A 25,124-nucleotide genomic window follows, 5' to 3' on the forward strand; every position below is an offset into this window, starting at 1 on the left:
TTTTTCACAGATTTTAATTTCAGAAATAAGAAAAATTCTCAAGGAGCCAGTCAGGTGAATAGGGAGGCTGAAGAATTACAGTCACCTGATTTTTACCACAAAACTGACCGAATTGACAAAGCTGAGTGTGGGCGCATTGTCGATGGTGCAGGAATCATGAGTTGTCGCTCCACAACTCTGGTCTCTTTTTGCAGATTTTTTCACATAATCGTTTTAAAACACCTTGATAGTATGCATGGTTCACTGTCCTTGAGGCAAGAATTCAAAATGCATAATTCCATTAAAATCTAAAAAACAGAGAGCATCACTTTAGCATTAGTTTGAGACAGACGAGCTTTTTCGGGGCATGGAGATCCTTTGTTATTCATTGTGATGATTGAAATTTTGTCTCGATGTTGTAGTAGTAAACCTAGCTTTTGTCTCCCAATATGTTCCTTTGCGTGAATGTTTTATCATTGTTGGCTTGTTCAAGAATTTACCAACAAATTATGTTCTTTCTGTTGTTCGGTCACAAGCGAGCAACAAACTTTGCTGCAACTTTATGCATGCTCAATTTTTCACTCAAAATGTCACGGCATGATCCAATCGAGATGCTAACTTCTTCTGCAAGTTATGTGACAGTCAGTTGGTGATTTGCACACCAGATCATTGTTTTTCTGAACACTGGTGTCATCAGTTGAAGTCGAAGGCCTTCCTGGTCAAGGATCATTTTCAATCGACTAACGACCACTTTTAAATCGTGAAAACCATTTGTAACAGTGTGTACAACCCAGAACATCATCTCCATAAGCTTGTTTAAAAAATTGAAACGTTTCTCTGAAAGTTTTCCCCAGTTTTACACAAAATTTTATCTTGTATCGTTGCTCTCGGAAAACCACACGTTACAAAAATCACTATTAACACTTAAACACGTTGCACATAAATAACAATAACACAAAAGCTAAACAATATATCAACAATCCAAGAACATGTGGTTACAGAGGAGGTTATGCGGAACACAATGCTGCTAACCCTCACCTCACTAAATATTTCCATTGGTGCGCAATTAAAAATATTTGGTTATTTTCTGAACAGACCTTGTAATAAAACATTTTATTTATATATATATATATATATTTCAGTTGCTGCAAAAGAAATTAAATTTTTATTATGTAGTAACTCATTTATTATTTAAAGTACTGTGAAATTATCATCCATGTAAAATTATTAATATATTTAGAATGATTTTGTTACATGAAATTTATACAAGCATTGAAGAATATAAAATGGAATGAACTGTTTTCTAAATATGGTAGATTACCAGCTAAATCTAGGCTTTTTTGATCACAAATCTTATAATGTATATTTTTATCTTATTGCAATGCTTATCTCACCATATAATTCTGAAGTGACCTAGCTTCTGGCCTACTCACAGTAATAATAATTTTAGTGATTTAAGGTAAGTAAATGTATTTGAAAAATTACTTTTGTTACAAAAGTCTTTTACTCCTTGGTTGCCTGTGATGCTTCCAATTCCTAAGTATGACAATATTGAACCTCTGTGAGAAAATTAAATGTGACCTAAAATATAGGAGTTGCAGTTACAGTATGAAAAAGATAGACTGAGGAAATTGCTGTATTGACATATTAATGAAATATCATATTTCATTACAAATTACCTTTTTATTTCTTCCTTCAAATTTGATTTTGTCATTTCTCATTGAAATACAGCTGCCACTCAAAAAAAAGGATTTTTAATTTCTATGAATTAAAAATTATTAATGTAAATAAAACTTAGAATTTTATTTTCTTATCATTTACAAGTGTCATGTAACTGTTTCTTGCAGAATGTGACTTAGTCGAATACTAAAAAATCAGTTACATGATGATAATATCATTAAAATTGAAATTTTTGTAAAATTTTTGTGGAGTAAATGTCAATATAGCAAACACGAATGAAACTTGGAAAAAGTTTGGAAAACTCTGAGAGCAGATCTCATGGATAAGATCCTTCAATCTTGAAGAAAATTTAAAGCAACAGAAAAAATTTAAACTTTATTTTTTTGTGTAAACATTTATAGAAGAAATGTGAAGTAATTTGTCTTGGAGAACGTAAAGTAAATCTTTTTGTTGAAGACATTTCATGCAGATGAAAATAGTATAATTATCATAGGGTGATTTATGCCATGCCACCTGGTTAAGCTATCGCTCTTCCATTTCCAATTGAAATCCTTCGCTATCTGCTGGTTATTGTGAGTAGTTATAAAAAAAATTTGGGCAGGGTTTTGTTTGTTATCTTAATAACAGTTTGACATCTATTGCTGATATTTATGCATCTGCTATTTAACATAAATTACATCTCTCTCTCTCCTTCTCACAAAGATAGAACTTTGTAATACTTCATCTGCATCAGATTTAAATTGTTGTGAATAAACCTTTTTTTTTTTTCAGTAGTAGTGGGACTTCTTTCTGTGTGTAGCTAATATTGATCAAATTTTGAGAAAGTAAAATCCTTCTATCTACAGATTCACTGTTTCCAAATTTCATTTATGGCAACAGCAGTCAGCAATAATAGAATTTTTTTGTGTATTATTAATCACCTATTTGTAATATAGAAATTGAATTTATCTATTGAATTATTGTTTTTTTTTTTATAAATATTGAGTTGTATTGTTCAGTAAAAGCCAAAAATTGAAAAATCTTGCCTTGCTTCGAGATTTTAGTTTTAACAAAGGAATAATTTCTTACTTGTAATAAACAATCAGCAATAAATTAATTATCACTTATGATATTTAGTCTCGTTAATCTAATGTAACTCAGTCATTTTACTACTACCTAGTACAGTTAATAAAAGAGTTAAAATTTAAACTATTGTGTTGATATGTAACTATTGTGTTTTAGTCTAATTGTTAAGTAATTTAAACTACTAGTCCAGTTTAAATTGCAAGAATAAATTCCAAGAGTAGTATTTTCCTTATTAAGTAATATAGTCTGCTGGTACAGGTTTTTCTTCAATCTTCACTCTTTTCAGAATTGCTGTCAAGATATATGTTGTTGAAATATTTTGGCACTGAATCATTTTCATTACTCTCTAAATAATCGTAGTTTGGATCAAACTGCTAATATTAATTTTTTCTTCAAATTTACAGATAAGAATAAGCTCAACAGTTGTTAATACTTTGGTCAGTATTCATATCGGTGTAAAATTATAATAGCTCCTACTTAAAAGAAGGCTGCTGTATTTGATAGGCTTGAATAATTATACATTTGTTATCTCCAAAAAAAATGCATTTATTTTCTTGAACAAGGTATCAACTATGAAGAGTGTGAATAATTTAGATTATGCATTTAGAATTTTGTGTGTGTGTGTGTTATATGAAGTTCTTTTTGTTTTGTTTATGTGTAAGATTTTTATGTAGATATGTGTATGAATGTGTGATTTATTTCTTTACATTTTTGTAAGTATGCACAAGTTCATTAACTTGCTTCTATATAAGATTGCTGGCAGTCAGAAGTGATAAATAAGTTTGGTTTACATATAATTAAATGTTTCATAGAAAATACAGCAAGAATTTTTTTAAGTGGTTTTTTTAAATTTACTTGATATACCACCTAACTATACGAGGTGTGTGAAAAAAGTAATGAGATTGGTAACATTGCGAGCGATCTGGCAACGCTGTGTCTACTGACTGTTCATCTCTTCCACATGCTCAGTACAAGTTTCAACTCCGTTCAGCCAACACATTATTTTTGACAGCACCATCAGCGAGTTGTATTTTTGTTATGTGTTATGAAAATTGAGCATTGGAATTTAGAGCAACGTTGTGCAATCAAGTTTTGTGTTAAACTTGGGGAATCTGTGAGTGTGACCTTTGAAAAATTGAAACAGGCCTATGGGGAACTTTGCTTTTTTTATTAAGAGCACAAGTTTTCTGCTGCCACAAATCATTTTTGAAAGTCCAAGAACATGTTGAAGATCAACCTCGCTCAGGGAGACCTTCAACTTCAAAATCTGACGAAAACGTTGAGTGTGTGAGGGTTCTTGTGAAATCAGACTGTCGTTTAACAATAAAGATGATGAGTGATCAGTTTAATTTAAACACTTTCACCGTACATCAAATTTTGACAGACGATTTGGACATGTGAAAGGTTTGTGTGAAATTGGTGCTGAAAAACCTCATAACGGAACAGAAGGACAATCGAAGAAACGTGTGCGTTGATCTTCTTGAGAGGATTGACAATGACCAAGAATTCTTCAATCGTGTGATCACAGGTGATGAATCCTGGATATTTGAGTACGATCCTGAAACAAAGCGGCAAAGCGAAGAGTGGCACACTCTGTCATCTCCTCGACCAAAAAAATTTTGAATGAGCAAATCAAAGATCAAAACCATGCTGATTTGCTTTTTTGACAGTAGGGGTATCGTGTATAAAGTATTTGTTCCTCCTGGACAAACTGTCAACCAAGTATTTTACAAAGGTGTCCTTGAAAGGCTCAGGAAAAGAGTGAGACCAGACATTGCAGACAAGTGGATGCTTCATCATGACAATGCCCTGGGTCACACAGCCATTTCCATAAGGGAATTTTTGACCTCAAAACACATTCCTACGGTTCCTCAACCCCCCTATCACCTGATTTAAGTCCTTGTGACTTTTTCCTTTTCCCGAAATTGAAACATGTCTTAAAAGAACATCATTTTGGAACTCTGGAGAACATTCAAAAGACCGTGACCGACCAGTTAAAAGCCCTACCAGTTGAAGCCTTCCAGTGGGAACAACTCCGCTGGTGTATAGCTGCCCAAGGGAACTACTTTGAAGGGGATAAGATTATCGTTTGAAAAAAATAAAAACTTTAGTAAGTACAAAGTCGGTCTCATTATTTTTCTCACACACGTCGTATGTGATTATGCATATACAATTTATACCTTAAAAACCAATTTTGGGTTCATTTAGTCCAAAAAAATAGTACACACTTTTGATGAGTAAGAAACAGTAAATTCCTAGTTCTTATTCTTAAAATCAAATTTTCAGAGAATATCCAAATAATTAATTTTATAATTTTTTAGACAAAATAGCATTAAAATTAAGTAATTATAACTATACAATAACAAGGCATTACAAAACCTTCAAGAAATAAATTAAACTGCCTAATTTTGGCCAGTTTAATGGTTGGCACTAAAGGTTAGCCAGTATTAAGAGGTCAGCATATTACCTTCTGATTAGTTCATCTGCAGGGATCAAAATTTTTTTCACCTGTCATTTCATTTATTGAAGCTCTGTTCCTTAAAATATTAGTGTAAAAACCATGCAAGAGCTTGAAAAAGTGGATAGGTATACTGGTACTGAAAGAAAACTTCACAGAAAATTGCAATAATTAAGACTCAAAATGAAATTTGAGGATAAAAAAGCCAATCTCCGTGGCAGAGTGATAGCATCTTGGCATTTCATCCGGAGGTCCCGGATTCGATTCCTAGTCAGGCATGGCATATTTCATACACTACAAAATTTCCATTTCATATTCCCATGCACATTCTCTAAGCTTTATGGTGAATTAATCATTAAAAAATAAATCTTTTGCAGCATATAAGAATGCACCTCATTATCATCCTTTAACTCATAAAAAAATTATTGATATTAAAAGTTATTATAAAAAATGGTTATTAGTTTTTAAAATTTTTTTCTTCTTTGTATGCTGCCGAGACAGTCATGTTTTCTTCAGTTATTTTTCCTCACATGATTTTCCAGCTTTTTTGAGATTTCATCTAATTTCTTTTTGACAGTTGGCTGCCTCGTAAAAGTGTTTCTTTTTTAGTTTTCTCATCACTTTTACTTTCATATTCAACAATTTTCAATTCTTAACATTACCTAGCATCAGTTCATTTTTTACCTCTACTGGTAAACAATAAATAACTTTTCCCAGGAACTGTCCTACTATTTCGGCTATTTTCTCATAATTTATTTCAACATAGGCATTTGATGTTTTGGATTGCTATTTGTCCATTACTACTTTACGTTGTAAATGCGATCAATAATAATGCTCGCTGAATATTAATTTTTCATCAAGACTCAATGTTTGCTGTTAGCAAAAGGATTTAAATCTGGCAAGCTCTAATCTAGAAACTGAAATAGAAAGAAGCTAAATTTCAATCTTCTGTTTGTAATATTTATAAACACATTTACAGTAAATCTTTCCTACTGCATACAAGCAATTTTCTCATACATAAATTGAATATATGTATCCTAATTAAAAAATTATTACACGTCACATACACACACACACACACACATACACATATATGTGTGTGTGTATATATATATATACATACGATAGTTACACATATATTTTTTTTGGAGGGGTTCTCATTTTAAGTTTACTTCAAATAATTTAAATATATCATTTTTTTAAACAAAAATTTAAATTTAAATTAACTTTACAAATGATTTGAAGACATTTTTTCAAGAAAAAAAGAAAAATAAATCAAGACATCATTACTGCTAAATATTGGCTTGTAACAAAATGATTTATAACTGATGTCATTTTGATATTAAAAATATTTAGCATAAAATTTTGAAAAAATCAGTGGAGAAACTTACAGTTAAAACAGACCATTTTCTACATTTGTGAGCTTTAGCTCACACTTGATAACAACCCCAATTTTATCAAGATGCTGGTCTCATGTCTACACTTTTTAATATAGATGGGATTTGAAAAAAATAAAATTAAAACTGGAACTTCATGATGTTTTTTTTCCAAAAATTTAACTCAATAACTGTCAACTGGGTAATGTAATTATTCTTTCCATTCAATTTGACTTAGTATGCTGATAATTGTATTTATTATGTTGATATTAAAATAAATAACTTTGCTACGTCCTTATTCAAATATTAAATATTATTAAATGTTGAATCTAAGAAGCGAGGCAATATTCTTTAAAAGGTTTAGAAAAATATAATAAATTCAATTATTCTATTCAGTAAGTATTTACCATTACCGGTGGAAGTAGATATTATTGGAATATCTTCCAAAAATATAAGTTAAAAGCAAAAATACTTTTTTATAAGAAAGTGCTACTGAGACTGTAAGTAGTCCGATAGCTCAGTTACTGGAACTTTATATTTAAAGATTAAATCCTGGCTTAGGATTTCTTATCATTCACAATTTGTAACCTACAGATAATAAAAATAATAAAGCAGGCATCACAAATCTTAGTTTCAGTTCAACAGAACTAATAGCAAGAAAAGAATGCAAACAGTGAGTGAACAGTTCACAAAATTTTATAAAACACGTAAAAAAGCACAATATTTCCAGTACTGCTGGAAACCCTACCTGGCATCTAAAAGGAATTTACTTTTTGGCAGCACAATCACAGCATTGTTTAGAGATATGTTTACAAATTTAATATAAATCTTTTGATTTTGACATAATTTAAATTATTAAATGTAAGAGTATAATACAAAATTAATTATTAATGAAAACATGTGACTATAAAGATTATGACAAAAATTATTTATCATGGGTCAATCCATTTGAAGTATCCCAAAAATGGAAGGATAAAACAAAAAGCGATTTAATCATATTTTCTCAAGGTAAAATATGGGTCCAGTGGTTTATTTACCTATCTCTCTTCTTTCTATGAGAAAATTACCAATAAAGTTGTACATGAAGAAACTGTGAAATTTCATTTTTGGTAATATTTTTTCACAAGGCAGGGATGGAATGAACAGTTTGAATTTTTTTATATGTATGTATATGTTAGTAGTTTTACCATAAATAATATTAATGGTGATATACTTACCCTTACAATCACAAAAATAGGTGTGTGTAACAAAAATGGCGACCACAGGTAAACTGCTTAAATAAAAAAATTAGTTTTAAGGTCCTGAGACATGTTTGACGGTAGTGGTTGTTTTTTGAATTGGTCAAGTAACCATCCTTGAATCACTTCAAATGGATTTACCCTGTAACATTTTTGGGATCTTGTCAGAGATCCTTCTTCAGTGAAAGGATGAAAATGTATAGTCATAATGCACAAGGGTTGTGCAAAGTTTTAAAGGAAATAAGACTGCTGTATAGATAATCACATAGGAGATTTGATTTGTGTTCTGTTTATTCAGTTAATATGTGTTTTCGTATATAAGTTTAAGTTGTTTGTTTGATATGTTCCAAGTACAAGAAGCTTCTAGCAGTTTTTTTTTTTTAGTTATAAATTCATAAAAGCTCTATAATTGCTTTAAGTTTAAAAAATGATTCTATAAACTCAAAAATTCTGTGTTGTTACAAACTCAATGTGTTTGTATATTAAATCTATAAAAACGCCTAAATAAACAAAAAAAAGGTTATACATAAAATAATGAACAAATATAAATCCACTGTTAACAAAATAAAAAACAGTCTCTTTGTCTTCAAATTCTTATACCACAACAGTATATAACTCGATTCTAGTTATGCTTTCAAAATTTCACCCTTTCACTGAAGGTGATAAAAAGATCCTTGAAAGCATTCTAATGATAATTATCATCAAATAAGCAATCAAGTCTTCAATGTTATTTTTAATAAATACGTATGAATATTGATACCCATGACATACTATATTTTTAAATTTCTGATCAATTCAAACTGCAATACAGTACAGATTGTTACTAAAGTAGTTTAATACTGCAACATATTTTTATTTATTTTTTTCATTTTATATTAGCTTATATAACATACAGATGTATTGTACAGATTTTTTTGTCAAATTTTTTATTTGAACACCTTCATCCTAAAAATTAAAAAACCCAGGAACTTAAATTTCCCAAACCAGTAACCAATACTGCTTGTACTGTTGTGGAGTGCCATAATTTTAACTTTAGGTTATAGCAACTTGACATGTGGCACATGTTATAGCGCAACTCACAATGCAGCCATTTTCAAGAATTGCCTTTTTTTTTTTTTAAGAAAATCAGAAGAGTGTGTGGTTTTCTGTTGCCTTCATCAGTGACCTAAATATTCTGTTTGTATCAATAAGCCAAGCCCAAAGAAACAAAGTTGATATTCAGCCCTGCGAATGGCACTTTCACTCTGTTCACTGAAGAGACTGTCTTTATAATGAACATTGTTACTCTTAAAAAGCAGCTCTGCTGGTGCCTCTTTTTTGTTTGGTGCTTTACATGCATTACAACCATAAAAAAAAAAAAAACAGATAGATGGTTCAAACAGATTAATGTTTTTTCTCTTTCTGTTGTGAAACTACGCAGTAAACGCACTCCTTCAACTCATTTGGGGTATTCTTAGTTTTTAACTTTAATTGCATTCCAAAAGCAATTTCATAATTATAATATAATTATGATCAACGTATATATTATATACAACGATTACTATGATGTTCATCATGTGATGATGTTCATTTATTGAGAATTTTGTGCTAACAGAATATGTCAGAGGTTTCATTCCCTGTTTCGTAAAAATTATTTTTATTTTTAAAAATTCACACTTGCAGGATCACAGAAATAATTGCGTGTTAAGGTAGTTGTGTAGTATATAAAATAATATTGTCAAAATTTTATGTTATTAATCTATAATAAATTTGTTTACATAATGTCTTTTATGTGAATAAAAGATATAACTTTTAGTCATATTAACTTTATATAGTTAATACTGGAAATATTTACATAAATATTTTTATTATAGGAATGTGAAATAGATTATTTAAAATAAGATAAAAATTATGTACTTGATTTTTCTCCTGATATTTTCAAAATGAAAGGAACATTACTTGTCTACTAAAATATATTTGTACCTACCTACCTTTTTTGATAAATATTTATCATTTTTAGTATTTTTTTCTTATGACAGATTTGATAGGAGTGAAAATTATTTACAACTATAATTTTTTAAGCAACATACCAAACAAAGTTCAATATTTTGTTGCCTGTGTCGAACAACTTTTGGGCATCTTGTAAGATGATAAATTTTTTTGAGATGATTAAACTGATTTTGTTTGCAACAAAATCAAATCATCTTGTTCTGCTTTAAAGTGTATTAATCAGTCGCTAAGCTTGGTGTTTTTGATAAATATTTGTTATGCCTACTTATATTTTGGGGTTGCATTGTTTCTTAGGATTACTTGAAAAAGCCAGAATGAGTTTTTCATGATACAGAAATGTTCTGTCAGATCTTAGTTCGGTACCAATAAATATGATTCACGAGAACAAGCTTAAACAAACATTTAATATTTTTACGGGTTTGTATTTACAATGTGCAATGTTTAAAAGAAGTAGTTTTTTAAAAAAAATAACAATATTCATTTGAATCAAAGCAAACGACTACCTTGATGTTATGTAGCATTATACTTTTGACTACTTTTGATTTTAATAAAACCTAAACAGATATTTCTCGGAAAAAATATTACTCTATTGAGTTTTTAAGTTAGTCTCTTATGAATATTTTGGAAGTTTTAAATATCTCTTGCAGCTTTTTGATTTGGGACCCGTAGGCAGCTGCGTACTTTGTGAATTGTGAGGTGTAGTCATGTACAGACTCAGGCCAATCACACCTGAGACATGTAGTTAATTGAAATCCAACCACCAAAGAACACTGGTATCCATGATCTAGTATTCAAATCCGTATAAATCAACTACCTTTATTAGAGTTTTTAAGTAATTGTCAGATAAACTGTAATTTATTGATACGCTACATGTACTTAAATATATACTCAAATATTAATATTTAAAACTGCTATATTGTTTACTGATTTTAATTTATTTTTTAACTTAGCATTGTTGCTACAGTGTTATGTTATAAAATAATAATTATTTTACATCATTATGAACACTTCTTATGTGGATAATATTACCACTTCTCTTTTCTTATATAATTTTGTTTTGCAATACTTCTCTGAGGGAAGATTTATCATTTGATTCCAATGATCCTTCCGTACAAATGTTGGAGCGAGAGCAGTTCCTTTGTATTATCTGTTTCTACACATAACAAAAGATACCCCGTTTTTTACCTTATCTATCTCTGAATAAAGTATTTAATTGTTTATTTATTTATCATAAATATTTTCTGTCGTAGAAGTTGGCCTCAGAAACAATTAAAAAATTTTATTTATGAATATAAGCTTTATAAATATTAAATATTTTAAAAAATAATAAAAATATATTTATTTTCCGACCGTATTTATTTAATTTTTTTTTGTTCTAAAAATTTATAATCGTAACTAATCTGTTACTGACAAATAGGTAACTTTCTGCAATGATATTAGTGATGAGTGTGATTTTTGGTCTTCCAGGTAATCACTGAACAGGGGTAATGCATTTCTACAATTACTTTGTACTGTGAATCAATAATTCTTCAGAATTATTTATTAAATACTGTTCAATAGAGTATTTTGTAAAACTTTTATGATGTAAAAATCCAGTATTTTTTAATTATTGAATTAAAATTATTATTTTTATTATTAAAGTCTTACTTTTAGCGTAATCTTTCTTGACTATTATTTTTTATACCTGTCATTTGATGGTTTTTATATCTGAAAAAATCTAGATGTATAATATATTTATTTATTCTCTTAACAATATAACAGAAGAATCAAAAGTAATTAAATATGTATGTAAATATCAATGAAAAAAAAAATAAAAAAAAAGGTATATGAAAGAAATTATTGGTGTTTATAATCTCAGTTGTTCATCTACTGCATTATGTTTGTATTATAAAAAGGTATAGAAAGACTTACAAATTACCTTGATATCTGTGGAGGTTGGATTTTAAATTTAGTATACTGCATTGTAGATTTTAATGCCTGAAATCACAGTTAACTAATTAAATACCCTAACAGTGAGACACCATCACTTCTGTCACATTTTGTTTGAATAGCTATAAAGACAAGGTTTTTCATGAGTTGAAAGCCGGAGGCTTTGTCACAAGCGTGGAATTCCCTGGAGGGATTACTGTGTCATTTCTTCCACTGGTTTTGGTTGATAAAATTTGCCTATTATTTCTGGCCCAGGAAGTGTTAAATATCTGCAATGAAGTGATTGATTATTACTGTTTTAACCAGTATGTAATATCTTGTTCATACTTTACCAATATTAGAAACAACAATCATATAATCTTGTAACTCTTCTTTTAAAATGTTGGAATTATTTTGTGGTCATTAATTCATTACAGAATTGTGTTGGTAACATTAAAAATTTTCTTTTATTAACATTGCACTTTTAAAATGTAGTTAAGTTTATTTTTTGATAAGTTTATTATTTATTTGTTTACATCAACAGAAGATTGTTTAGATATATTTCTGTTATTTTTCAGACGATTTTAAACCGGCTAGTGTTGATGCAAGTAAACGAGCAACTGTTGATGTCGGATCAAATCATCAGGTAACAGTAACTGTTCCACACCTCGATGGATCTGGCACAGCTCATACCGTATTTAAAGGTTCTCAAAGGCCATATCAGAAAGAATGTGTTCTTATCATTGATAGAGATACTGGAGAGATTACATTGGAAAAACTCTCCACATGTATACAACTTAAAAAGACAAGGTAAGAGGAAGCTATTCTACATTAAAAAGAAAATTTTAGTTAAGAAAAAGTTAAATTTATTAATCAATTAGTAATAATTTTCTTCATTTGAGTTGTATTTGAAGTTACTATTTTTGTAGTTCGTTCTGTTATTTTTGGATTGTCTGACCAATTATTAATTTGATTCTTATTGAGTGTCCCAAGCTTGTTGAAAATATGCTGATTGATTACTTCATATGTATCAAGACTACTGTAAATGGCCTTAGTAATGTTGAGACAGGTACTTCCTTCCCCTATCCTTCTATTTCCTTATCCTTAGCTCTAGCATAAGCTCAAACAACCTACAACCTAGTTCTAGCTTGTATACCTTTCCCAAGCTTGTGACCCATTTGAAGTGACCCAAGGATCAATTCTTGACCAATTAAAAAAAAAAATTTTAAAACTTACCCACTTGTTTCTTACATGTTTCAAGACCTTAAAACTATTTTTTTTTTTTCAGTTTTTTATTTAAGCAGTACCTGTGGCGGCCATTTTTGTTATGGTTCACACACTTATTTTTGTGATTGTAAGAGTTTACGGAAAAAATCATAACTAAAAAACTATTGGTTGTGGAAGGATAAAACAAAAATCAATTTAATAATATTTTCCCAAGGTAAAAGTTGGATCCGGTGGTTTATTTACCTATATCTATTCTTTCTATGAGAAAATTACCAATAAAGTTGAACATGAAAAATGGTGAAATTTCACTTTAGGTAATCTTTTTCAAGAGGCAGGGATGACATACACAATGTGAATTAATTTTTTATGTAGTGGTATATGTTAGTAGTTTTACCATAAATAATATTAATGGTGATATACTTACCCTTAAATTTTTATGAATTTTTGAAAACTAATTTTTTTTTTAAATTCAAATTTTGGCTTCAAATAACTCTGATGGGGCTGATGATAAATCTGAAATTTGCACAACTTACTGTGTTTTTGTTAGATGTTTATGGCAATTAAAAACATTTGTTGTGTATTGTACTAATAAAAAAGTTATAACCTCTCAAAAATCATGAAAAACTTGTTAAAAGTGATACCATTTGGACTCACTAAATAAGTGCTCCAAGGGGGTTTTCTTGCCTTCGTGGCACTTGAATATTTTTATATTTATTACTGTAGTTGAAATAGGCTTGTTTTTACCATTTGACTGCAGTGTTCATGTTATAACAGGGCTTGAAGTCATTTCCAGTCGTTAAGAAAATTCATGTTCAACATGAATGACATTAGTCAGTGACCTGTTCACATCTTCACTGAGTGTCTCAAATTTCATCCTGTGTTTGGAAGTGTTTATTAAATAAATAAGTTTTTATTTAATATTTTATTGCAGTTTTTAAGGTCTGTTAAATTTTTACATTATTTTCAAGTAATTTGACATAAAACAGTGGAAGAACAATGTTCCAAAGGAATTTATGTAAATGAAGAGTGTCATAAAACATTGTATGGTACAGTGCCAGAAGAACTCATTGAAATTTGTGGATTTAGTGATGAAAACCAACAACTTAATTTTTTACGTGTTAATTCAGATGTTACTAGTGTTTGTAAATATCATGAAAAAACGTTTTTGTCAAAATTCAGTCACCTATATGGACAGTTCTATTGTGACCCTTTGAGAACTCATAAAAAAAAGTTAAGAAAAACTTAACACAAATAACATTAGAGGAAGCTCTAAAAACAAATTTTTCCAAATTTAAATTTGTTTGGAAAAGTATTTTTTCGATAGTGACAACATTTGCAGGTTCATTTTTTCCACCCAGCTGGACCACGTACATCATTTCAAAAGTCTCAACAAAATAGTGTGGGTACCGATCTGCGAAGTCCTGATAAAAGTGATATCACTTGAACTAACTACAGTGATGGGTCATTCTCACACAAGTTCGAGAGAATTATCAGAATTATACACAGCTGTTGATTAACCACACTAAATAATAAACTTTCATTGCTACAAAAACAGGCTATTTCATTGAAGAATAATTAAAATTTTGCTATAATTTATTTTTTCTTTGATATTGTTTACAAAAAATAAACCAATATAAAAGTAAAAATGAATTCTTTAAATACGTAGACTACTCATTGAAATCTCAGTGCGGGTAAGTTTTACAAGCATTTTTGAATCAAAATTGTATTAGATGTTTGGGTATTGGTTAAGTTATCATTAAATTACGACCTATGATTAATAATTTAAAAAAAAAAAAATATTTTAAAAATATTGAAACATCAACTTCAACAACATAGATACAAAATATAAAAAATATATAAAAAACTGTAAAGTGCAAAGAAGATAAGAAACTTCCTTGTTTAGTGAGTCAAAATGGTATCGCTTTTAACAATTTTTGAGATGTTATATTTTTTTTATTAGTGCAATACACAAGAAACATTTATATTTGTCATAAACATCTACAAAAACGCCTATAAGTTGTGCAAATTTGAGATTTTTATCATCAGCCCCATCAGAATTATTTGAACCCAAAATTTGAATTTAAAAAAAAAATTAGTTTTCAAAAATTCATAAAACTTTGGGGTAAGTACATCACCATTAATATTATTTATAGTAAAACTACTAACAAATACCTACATATAAAAAAGTAATTCAAACTGTGTGTGCCATCCCTGCCTCTTGAAAAAGTGAAATTTCACTGTTTTTCATGTTCAACTTTATTGGTAATTTTCTCATAGAAAGAAGAGATATAGGAAAATAAAACGCTGAACCAGTCTTTTACCTTGAGAAAATATGATTAAATTGCTTTTTGTTTCATCCTTCCAGGACCAATAGTTTTTTCATAACCCCTATGATTTTTTCCATAAACTCTTACAATTACAAAAATAGCTGTACACACTGTAACTAAAATGGCCGCCACAGGTAAATTGCTTAAATAGAAAATTTAAAAAAAATAGTTTTAAGGTCCTGAAACATATAGAAAACAAGTGGGCAAGTTAAAATTTTTTTGAATTGGTCAAGCAACCAGCTTATGTTTTTTTTGGGCACTTCAAATGGATTGACCCATGATTGATTATACATAATTCCTAGCAAATAAGAAACAGCCTTATATTTGGTTATATTGAAGTGAAATTTAACAGTGATTTGTTTATTTTGATAAGAAGTTGTATTATTAATTTTTTTTGATAATTGTTTTCGTGGAATTTCCTCTATATTAATATGTTATTTTATCAACTACTGTAATGCCAGTATGAAACAAAAGTCTAACTTGCTTTTCACATTAATTTGATTTTGATTATGTTTTTTATTAATGAAAAAGTAATAATTTTATTGTAAAAATAGTGTTGTTTTTTTTTATCTATTTATCAAAATTATTAGTGGTGTAAACAATGAAAATAATTCCAGTGCAGTTGTGAATATATTGAATTGTATAAAAAACAAATAGTAATTAGGAAAACTACTGTTATAAATCTCAGCACTATTTAAATATAAATATCAAATTTACTTTTGTAGCAAACGTTTTGTATTTTTAACATTATTAAGTGAAGTGATCGATTGAAAAATATGTTATTTTACAATATTAATTTTATGTTCTTATTAGTCTAAATATATTTGTTGAAGAATATTACAAAAATGACAAAGTGTTTCCATCCTGTTTAAAAACTTAACTCACAACAATTCACATTTGTGAAAGCTAGCTTTTTCAACATATCATGTGTAATTGTTCATATCATTGTATCATTTCACTGATCTAAGTTATAGTTTCAGTAAACATTTTCCTTAAACAGCTTTATGAACCAGATCATATGTAATATTTTCTTGTTTCTTAGCTTCCTGAGAGATTTGTGAGGAGGTATAAGTATTTACACTAAATTTTATTCATTATTTCTGTTGGGAAATTTGTCAAAAAATTTGTTCGTGCTGCTGGGGTAAACTTAAACTTTTCAGTAAGTTCATTAGTGCACTGAGCATAGGAGATCATGCTGAAATATTTTTCAATAATAAACATCCATTTTTTTGTATCACATCACCATAAAAAGTATAAATTGCAACACAGGATAGAAAGTTTTGTTTGGCCATTGAATCAGGTGAAATTAGTCTTAACAGTTTTTCTCTTGCATACCAACGTGCAAGTAATAAATTTCCATTATCCAAAACTAATATGCATGGTATTTACTTAGGTACTTGAATCATGTGGATGAATTCATGTCCAGATTAATAGTGCAGTATTCATTTTAAATCGTTGAAGTACATCTGGTAAAAAATGAGTTTTTATCCAATATTAAAATAAGGCATTTCCTTGCATTATGTCTTTTGGACTCAATATTTTCAGGCATAATATATGTGCAATTAAAATTTGGTAACTGAGTAATTAGGAAGAATTTTATTACAAGTGGCAATATATTTTGTTTGAAAATTACTGATCAAAGATTTTTCATTAAATTGTGTTAAAAATAGAAGAATAAAGTGCAGTGATGTGGTGAAAATGTTTAGAGAAGACTTTTGGCAAAGATGTTAAGGTGACATCAAGGATTTACGAGTAATACAAAAGTTTCAAGAAGGCTGTGAAGATGTTGAGGGCAACAAAAGTGTTTATTATATTTTGCAATGGCCACCAATAATCACGTCAAACTTTACATACAGTTAGTGTAAATTAACAAGTTGTTTGCTTTTCTCATGGTAGTTGTATGTGCCATTATCTGGAGAAGCAAGAGCAATGAGCTCTTTATTTCCTGTGATAACGGAAGAACCAAAAGTGTAGTTTATCATGAGGTACTGGTATAAAAGTGTATACAAAACACTATTTACATTATTCCACAGAATTAAAAATTTTGTCTTCCTTACAATTTATATATGAGTCTTGTTATTCCACATTTATAAATATCAAAATGATCAAATATTGATTTTGTATATCAAAGATACAAGAGTGATGAATCTATTACCTCATACTTTGGGTATTCATAAATCACAATAAGAAATATTTTACACATAATATTAGTGATTTATAAATTGGATAATTGCTGCAAAAATCATAGTTCATGTGCGAAGCCACGGGTACATGCTACTAATTTGTAAGAATACATAAATTAATAAACTATCCTTTGATTTTAAATAATGTTTATAAAGATTACTTGAAAATACAGTAATGTCACAGTTTGCTATACCCAACTACTAACTAATCTACAAAAATAAATGATCGACAAGTTTCATAAAAATGATATTTTTATTGATGTGTATTAACATATACTTCCAGTAATATTACAACGCCTTATTTTTATTACTTCCTTTGATTCAAAACTTTTTCTTTCCGCCAGACTGAATGTTTTACATTCATACTGCTTTATCTGTCTCACCCTCGCTGTATTTTATATTTCAATTTATTGATTTTGATGTGAATATATTTTTCTAGTAGGCATTTAAGATTTTACAAATATGGACTCTTTTATTTTGCTTGACCTGATTATTGAACTTTTTTTTACAATATTTATCAGAATATTTTAGTCTAGATTTATTAATTTTATCTTGTGCAATATAATTATTATTTTACATTTTTATATTATGTTATAATTTTTATGTAATAAATTATTGGCTTCATTAGAATAATTTACATAAGTTTGTAGGTGTATAAGTTTTAGCGGTATAATGGCAACAAAAAGACAATCAAGCAATCTTTTTAAAAGATACATGAAACATTTAGAAAATCCACTATTATCATATGATCTTAGAAGAAAAACAGGAATTTTGAAACTAAGAGAGGATCAGGTATAAAATCAAATCAAATAGCTGCAAAATGCAGCTTTTGCATTTTGATGGAATCAATTACCAAACACATTCAGTATATATGTGTCTTTATTAAGGAACTATTTCTGAAAAAGCATTCTCAGTATTTTAGATTGTAAAGCATTTTGTCAAAACATTTACTAAAGGAGTATATTCTAACTGTGACACTAAAACTACAAAGAGTCTCTTGTGCATGTGTAGCTCTGTCTCATTCCCACACTTTACATCATTCCTCGACAACTCATCACCAGGTGAAGATTGACTCGCTGCCTGTACTGTGAGAAAGTTAAAATGTGTTACAGCTTGTATGTATTTTTGTTTGAAGGTATGGTTTTATATGATTATAATTTGCAATGTCGACCCTTTTTAATTAGATAAGGGGAAAATAACTATTATTTATTATATGCCCAGGCCCAAAAGAAATGACAAAACATGTTATCGTTATCCTACATGTATATTGTTGTTTTGTTTTATTATTATTACATATTATTTATATTATAAGAAGTTGATTATTCAAAAATAATGATGAATGATGACTGTTCTTGAAAATATCCTTGGGAAAACAAATAACAATTACATTTAATATCATAGTTATGAGTAGGCCTATACTTCGTCTGCTATATTCTAAATAATATTTTTTTCCTATTTGTTACGATTATGTTTTCATTATCACTAATCACAATTTCTTTCATTAAGAGTTCAGTAGCATAATTTAAATGTTAAAAAATATATAAATGAAAAAGTAATTTATGTTAAAAGAATACATGCCGTTAAGAAAACGCCAAAAAGGTTGGATATTTGTTAGGTAAATATTAAGGTCTTTTGAAGTTAAGTAACAGTCTTCTGAAGTTTTCTCTTCTCTGATTTACTGTTAGTTATGTTACTCTTATGTTTCTTAATGAAAAAAACTTAACGGTTCTAAACAAAAGTTTTTTTTGTCTTCTGTGGCATTAACGTCTTTTGTTTCTTCAAATAGAGATTTGATAAAATTTTCCTTATGCGCCAAGTCTGCTCTTTAAAAAGTTTTCCATAATTTTGAAAGATTTTATTAAAAATCGGTAGGTGATTTGTATAACCACTCCTCTGACAATTTCTTGACATAGGTATCTTTCCCTATTAACTATACATTAACTATACCCAATTCCAAATGTTTATTTTTAAATTTATTCACAATGAATCTGCCAACACTTTCTAACCCATCGTATATGATTTTGATGATATCCTCCATGCACTCTTCATTAACCTTCATAACGTCAATTATATCATGAAATATATTTGTGGGTATTATAGTTTCTTCATTTGAGTTGTCATCCTTATAGTGCAGGGATGTAACAGATTGGAAAGTATCTTTGGTAACTGTGATTTCACCACTGTCTGTTATATTTTTTGCATTTGCTACTGAAGATATTAACTCTGTCATTTCTTCCAATAATGTAATTCTTAATCTGTATTTAAATTCCAGCAGTGAAGGATGATAGTGTAGTCCTTCGTTGTATCTCACGATGCTAAAAAAAACCCTCCAGGATGTCCTGACTATTTATTTAGCTAATTTTGTATTTAGCTTGCATATCTTCAAATAGCATTCTTAGTGAATTGATACACAAAAGTATTCCTTTTCGAAAGGGTAAGAGACTTGTTTTTTGTCAGACTCCCATCATCTTCACGGTTGACTCCATGTGAAAGAGAATTTTATTTTGGATTACTAATTCCAATCCATACGCAGCCATTCTCTTCCTGGAATCGATTCTTGGTAGTTTAGAATTGAAAATGTCAACAATCATTCATCAACTTCATGAAAGATGACAGCTGTTCCCAGTTTTCAATAGACCTAAGGACCCTACTCTATTTTAGGTATAGGAATTGGTGTGAGAAAACAGCTGGGTAGCTAACCTTTCACTTTTTGCCTTTGTATACCTGTTACAGTCAAGTGGTGAAAAGTGGCTTTATGCACAATATTTAGAGCTGTAGACATTTTCTCTTTCAGTTCAATGAGAGTAATCTTTGTTGTTAACATTTTTCCATTGACTGATAACTCAGAATCCTAAACATGGTTTTATAATAGTTAAATGAGATGAGGAGCATCACCAAATACATAAATTTTCTTGTCGGTAACAGGATTTGAAAAAAAATTATACCTCACATTAACCTCCAGTTCATTCCACAAAGCTTGGTTTCCACTCCTAAATCAGAAGTTACGGCCACAATGTTGAATCCAGTAGTTTCTGAGTAATAATGTTAAAAATTATATATTTTGTAAGTTTGCAGTCATAATCATAAAGAACAGGCTGTTTCCAATTTTTGAATAAACCATGAATTTTGATCACCTGGACATATTTAGCGGGTTGTTGAAATGTATTTTTTTTTCATCATATTCATATTGTTCTTTCACTTTCATTTCATTAAATATGAGTACACAAACCTTTCTCAAATTTATATAAATGGCAGCCTTCAAAGTACTTATAACAACACTTAGTGCCCCCAGAGTGATTATAACTTTGCTCGCCCATTTTTTTAAGTCGAAACTGCCGGTAGTGAATATTTCTGTTTCAAGAGGTATAAGCAACCTGATACAGCAAAGTGTAGACACTGTCTTAGAAATATCATTAAAAGACGACCACTTTATGCATTTAGTTTGATTGAATTCAACTCTTTCTCATTTTTTGAATTTGGCCTGGAGTGAACATTTTTTTCACGTATTTATCTTGCTGCTTCAGTGAATAATTTTCTGATTTTAATTTTGGCATTTCCTCCCATAAATGTTTGTTTTCTAACTTACTATTTATTCGGTTCACTAAGCAGCTTGAGTTTTTACCTTCTGTAGATGTAATTAGTACAGTGATTTTGGCTCTCTGAAACCCGTCATGATGAGATTTTCTTCTTCACCATTCACTAATGAATTTTCGTCATTTTTTGATGATTATGCAATGTCTTTTTTTTATTTGATAGCACCTCATTTACTTGTTTCTTCCTTTCTCTAATTTCACTACATACATTCCTTGAACCAGTTAATCTATTGTCAGTTCTTGTTTTAGTTAAGTGCTCAGCAGGAAAAGCATTTAATTTTTTTCTACACGGTTCATAATTTAAACGTTCACTTTGTAGGACTCACTCATAGTGATTGGCTCTAAAAGGTATGCTGCAAATTTTCACGTTAACGACATTAAAATTTTCTTGTTTGCTGTATTTGTTTACCCAGATTTTTCTTTGTGTACTATCTTTTGAGAATGAGTGAAACATACCTTCTTATCAGGTTCATGAATATTATTTTTGAGTTTTATATAATTGTTATTGCGCCCAAAAACAGCTTGCATCACCATTTTGAATTTGTAAAATTATACACTCACATTCAAACTCAAAACAGGCACACACATACATTACAATTTACATTCACAAATTTCATATGCGTACAAACAATACATTCGCTAAAATGAGAATAAATCACGCACAGAAGAACACTGATCTCAGTGACAATTCATGCTAAAATACTATCTTATAAATTGCAGGTATATTACATACTGATGGTGTGGGTTAGCAGTTGTCAGTAAGTGATGTCATGCACAGCAGAGAACAGTTTTCAACTGTGGGAGTATATTATCTGTATAGTCATAATACCATGTATTCTAATAATCTGGTTGCAGATATAATGTTGTGTGATGCTGAAGGCTTAATTTACAACTACTCTGAGGAAGTTTTTTTTTTTGGGTGTTAAAACTGAAAGCCCACTGTATACTGTTTAATTACCATTCTTTTCTTTTATTGTAAAAAATATTAATTGGAGCATTTATCAGTTTTATTTTTATAAAAGTTAGGTGAAATAATAAGTGAACTAATAGAGCCAGGACTCAAACCTGAAACTAGCTGAACTAGAAGCAGTATGTTAACCACTAAACCAGCTGATTAGCCGTTTGAAATATTTAATCTAGATGTTTACAGAAATTGTGTAAAAAAATTAATATAAATGGTAAATTCTATTTCAATGATTACTATGTATACATATTACTTTGCCAGTAAATATTTTCAGATACTAAGTGATGTAAAGAATACAAGAATAAAGGTTATTGAAGCTTGTTAACTTTGAATTTTTAAAGTCATTATAAAAACTTCAACTTCAACTTCCTTGCAAATCCTAATTTACAAAGGTATGAGGATCATCCATGATATACTCACCTGTAGGTGTTCACACCTGATGTTTACTGCACCATCTAAATTTTGACACCCTTTCTATTTTTCCAATTTAACCTGTTCATATCCTCTGTGGAGAATTAAGCTCATAAATGTTTTTTTTGATGTTGCCATATACAGTAAAGAATCAACAACACCTATCATCTTTCAGCAAATGTTTTACCAATTCCTCTCCAAGACATACCTAGACGCAGAAGTGTACAGATGGATCAAAAAAGAATTATACCATTGGATGTGCATTTGCTTTTAATGACAGAACCTCCATGTTTGGTCTACCTAATATTACAAGTGTCATTACTGCTGAACTGTACACAATAAATAATGCTTTGAATATCGTTAACCCAAAATACCGCCATATCCTTATCTGCATTGACTCGTGTAGTGCTCTCCAAGTTTTATAAGATTTATATTCTAAAACATCCTATTTTTACCAAAATCTATAATGCAGTTGTTGAGTTGAACCACTGCAACACATAATTGAGTTTCTGCTGGATCCCTAGCCATGTGGGAATTCCAGATAATGAACATGCAGAGTCTACTGCTAAATATGCATGTAGTCAACCGTTCTTCACCACTTGTATTACTACATCTGAGTTTATTAATTGTGTAAAACATACTATTTGTGCAAAGTGACAAGGTGGACTGCTACAGTAGGTAATAAACTCCGACATATAAAAGATACTGTATTGCCGTGACAGTTTTCATGCAAGAAAGTTTACCAAGAGGAAGTGGTCCTCTGCCGATGGTTAAGACATATGAGTTATCCACAGGTATATGATGTCAATAGAAAATGCATCATGATGCATATGATGCGACTGCCGCTTGACTACTCTCCACATCCTGGTGGACTGCATGATATGCGGTCTTATGTCACAAATTTAAATTACCTAGGAACCTTCGCCATATCGTACATAAAAATGTATCTGACTGAATGTTGTATCTCCGATGAATCTGTATTATATACAGAATTTAATAATGTTCTTGTATTATTTGTGCTATATTGTTTTTGTTTTCTTGTAATTGTTGGGTTTTTTAGATGTAATTTCTTTAATGTTGCTATTATCCGAGAAGGGGCCCTTTACATTCCTCTTGAACTTTGTTCAATTTTATTTATTTTAGTTAAATTTTATATTTTTTTTGTTTACGTTTATTTAAAAAAAATGTTTTTATTTTATTTTATGTTTATGACTGTGATATTAGTTTAAGTGATATTTTAGCTGTGATATTAGTTTAAGTTTTGTTTGTTTAATTTTTTAGTTTTTAGAGTAGTTTTATTAATCTCTGTTTTTTTATTTTATTTTTATTCTGGGTGATGATAACACAAGAACATTTATCCTCTTCAAAAAAAAAAAATAAATAAATAAAAACGTCAAACATAAATAAAGATTAAAAAGAATCTTTATTTTACTGACTTTTTTATGCCAGTTTACATTTTTTATTTGTATCATCATAGACCACTTCCTTGGCATTAAACACAGTAATCTTCCTCTTTGCTTATTACCCCCACCAAACTTATCTAACCACCACAATCAAATGTTCAGTTATTATTTGCCTCTTTCTGAACTTTGTCCACATGTGTTTACTTGGCTGTACTCCTTTTCACCTGTCAAATAGCCTCTTTTTGGTATTATCAACTTTTTATTGTACATTCTCCCTATATATCTTAACCTTATATTCCTGAAGATGTAGTAAATTACGCTGTATCTTTCGCTTTTATCAAACTTTTTAGTAAAGCATTTTTTTGCAAATTCTTTATTAATAGTTACTTTTTCTATTTTTATACCACCTATTCTTGAATATTTTTAAGTTAAAGTATTTAACAGTTATTTTCATTATAAGTAACTATTTTCACTTGTAAATTAACAACTGTTTTTTATTTACACTATTATTTATTGACTTTTTTTTATCAGACAGGAATCATCACAGAGACATCATAGTAGCACCAATTTGTCTGCCGGCAATGCAGCAAATTCATCAAATTGGTCGTCCAGTTCTGAGAACAAGAAGACTTCTCCGCCTGAACCGTCCAGGCAGAGGCATAGCAGTAAATTGCCAAAATCATTATCCGCAAGGGTGCCGCTCAATTCTCCTTTGCACGCGTCACCTTCATACACACATTCACATAAAAGCCCAACCACATCTCAGACTAATCAGAAATCTCCTCCACAGGTAACATCAAGGTAAGTACATATTTATATTTATGAAGAGTTAATTGTCTTAATTAAATTAATAATTAGGTAAGTATTTTTACTTAAAATTAATTATTAATATTAAAATTACTACAAGAGTTCATCCTCTTAGTTTCAATCCTGTTAAGTTTTAGCTTGTGCCATTTTTTATCCATCCCACAAAATGAATGTAAAGTTATAAAAGTAAATGTAAAAATAAATTCTTTGTGCATTTCATGAATTGTGATACAGGAGAATTGATTAGAAAAAAGTTAAAAACTTCAATTTTACAATTTAATGTTTTTTGTTGTCAAACTTTGAACATCAGCATTTTCATTTTATCATAAAAAGCTTCTGTTATATAAAAGATATTAAAACAAAAAACTGGAAAAAAGTATTGCATAATTTTTCTAATGTTATATGTAGTTTAAAAGATTGTAATAAACATTTTTAGAAAAATAAAATGTCTTCAAAGAAAAATTGCCTTAAAAATATTTTGTATTCATTTTATCTAAATTCCTAACATAAATAAGA

The 25,124-nt window shown here is 29.4% G+C and overlaps 1 protein-coding gene across 1 annotated transcript in view; it reads left to right on the top strand.

The window, feature by feature from the left end:
* The window catches only part of Eaf (ELL-associated factor), a 64,199-nt gene that overhangs the window by 19,817 nt on the left and 19,258 nt on the right, over positions 1–25,124 (top strand). Inside the window, exons 2-3 of the mRNA XM_075353843.1 lie at positions 12,272–12,503; positions 24,333–24,602. Coding sequence (XP_075209958.1) covers positions 12,272–12,503; positions 24,333–24,602 — 502 coding nt within the window. The remainder of the gene's footprint in view (positions 1–12,271; positions 12,504–24,332; positions 24,603–25,124) is intronic.

The sequence above is a fragment of the Lycorma delicatula genome, chromosome 1 (genome assembly GCF_047948215.1).
Source record: "Lycorma delicatula isolate Av1 chromosome 1, ASM4794821v1, whole genome shotgun sequence".
Lineage (NCBI taxonomy): Eukaryota > Metazoa > Arthropoda > Insecta > Hemiptera > Fulgoridae > Lycorma > Lycorma delicatula.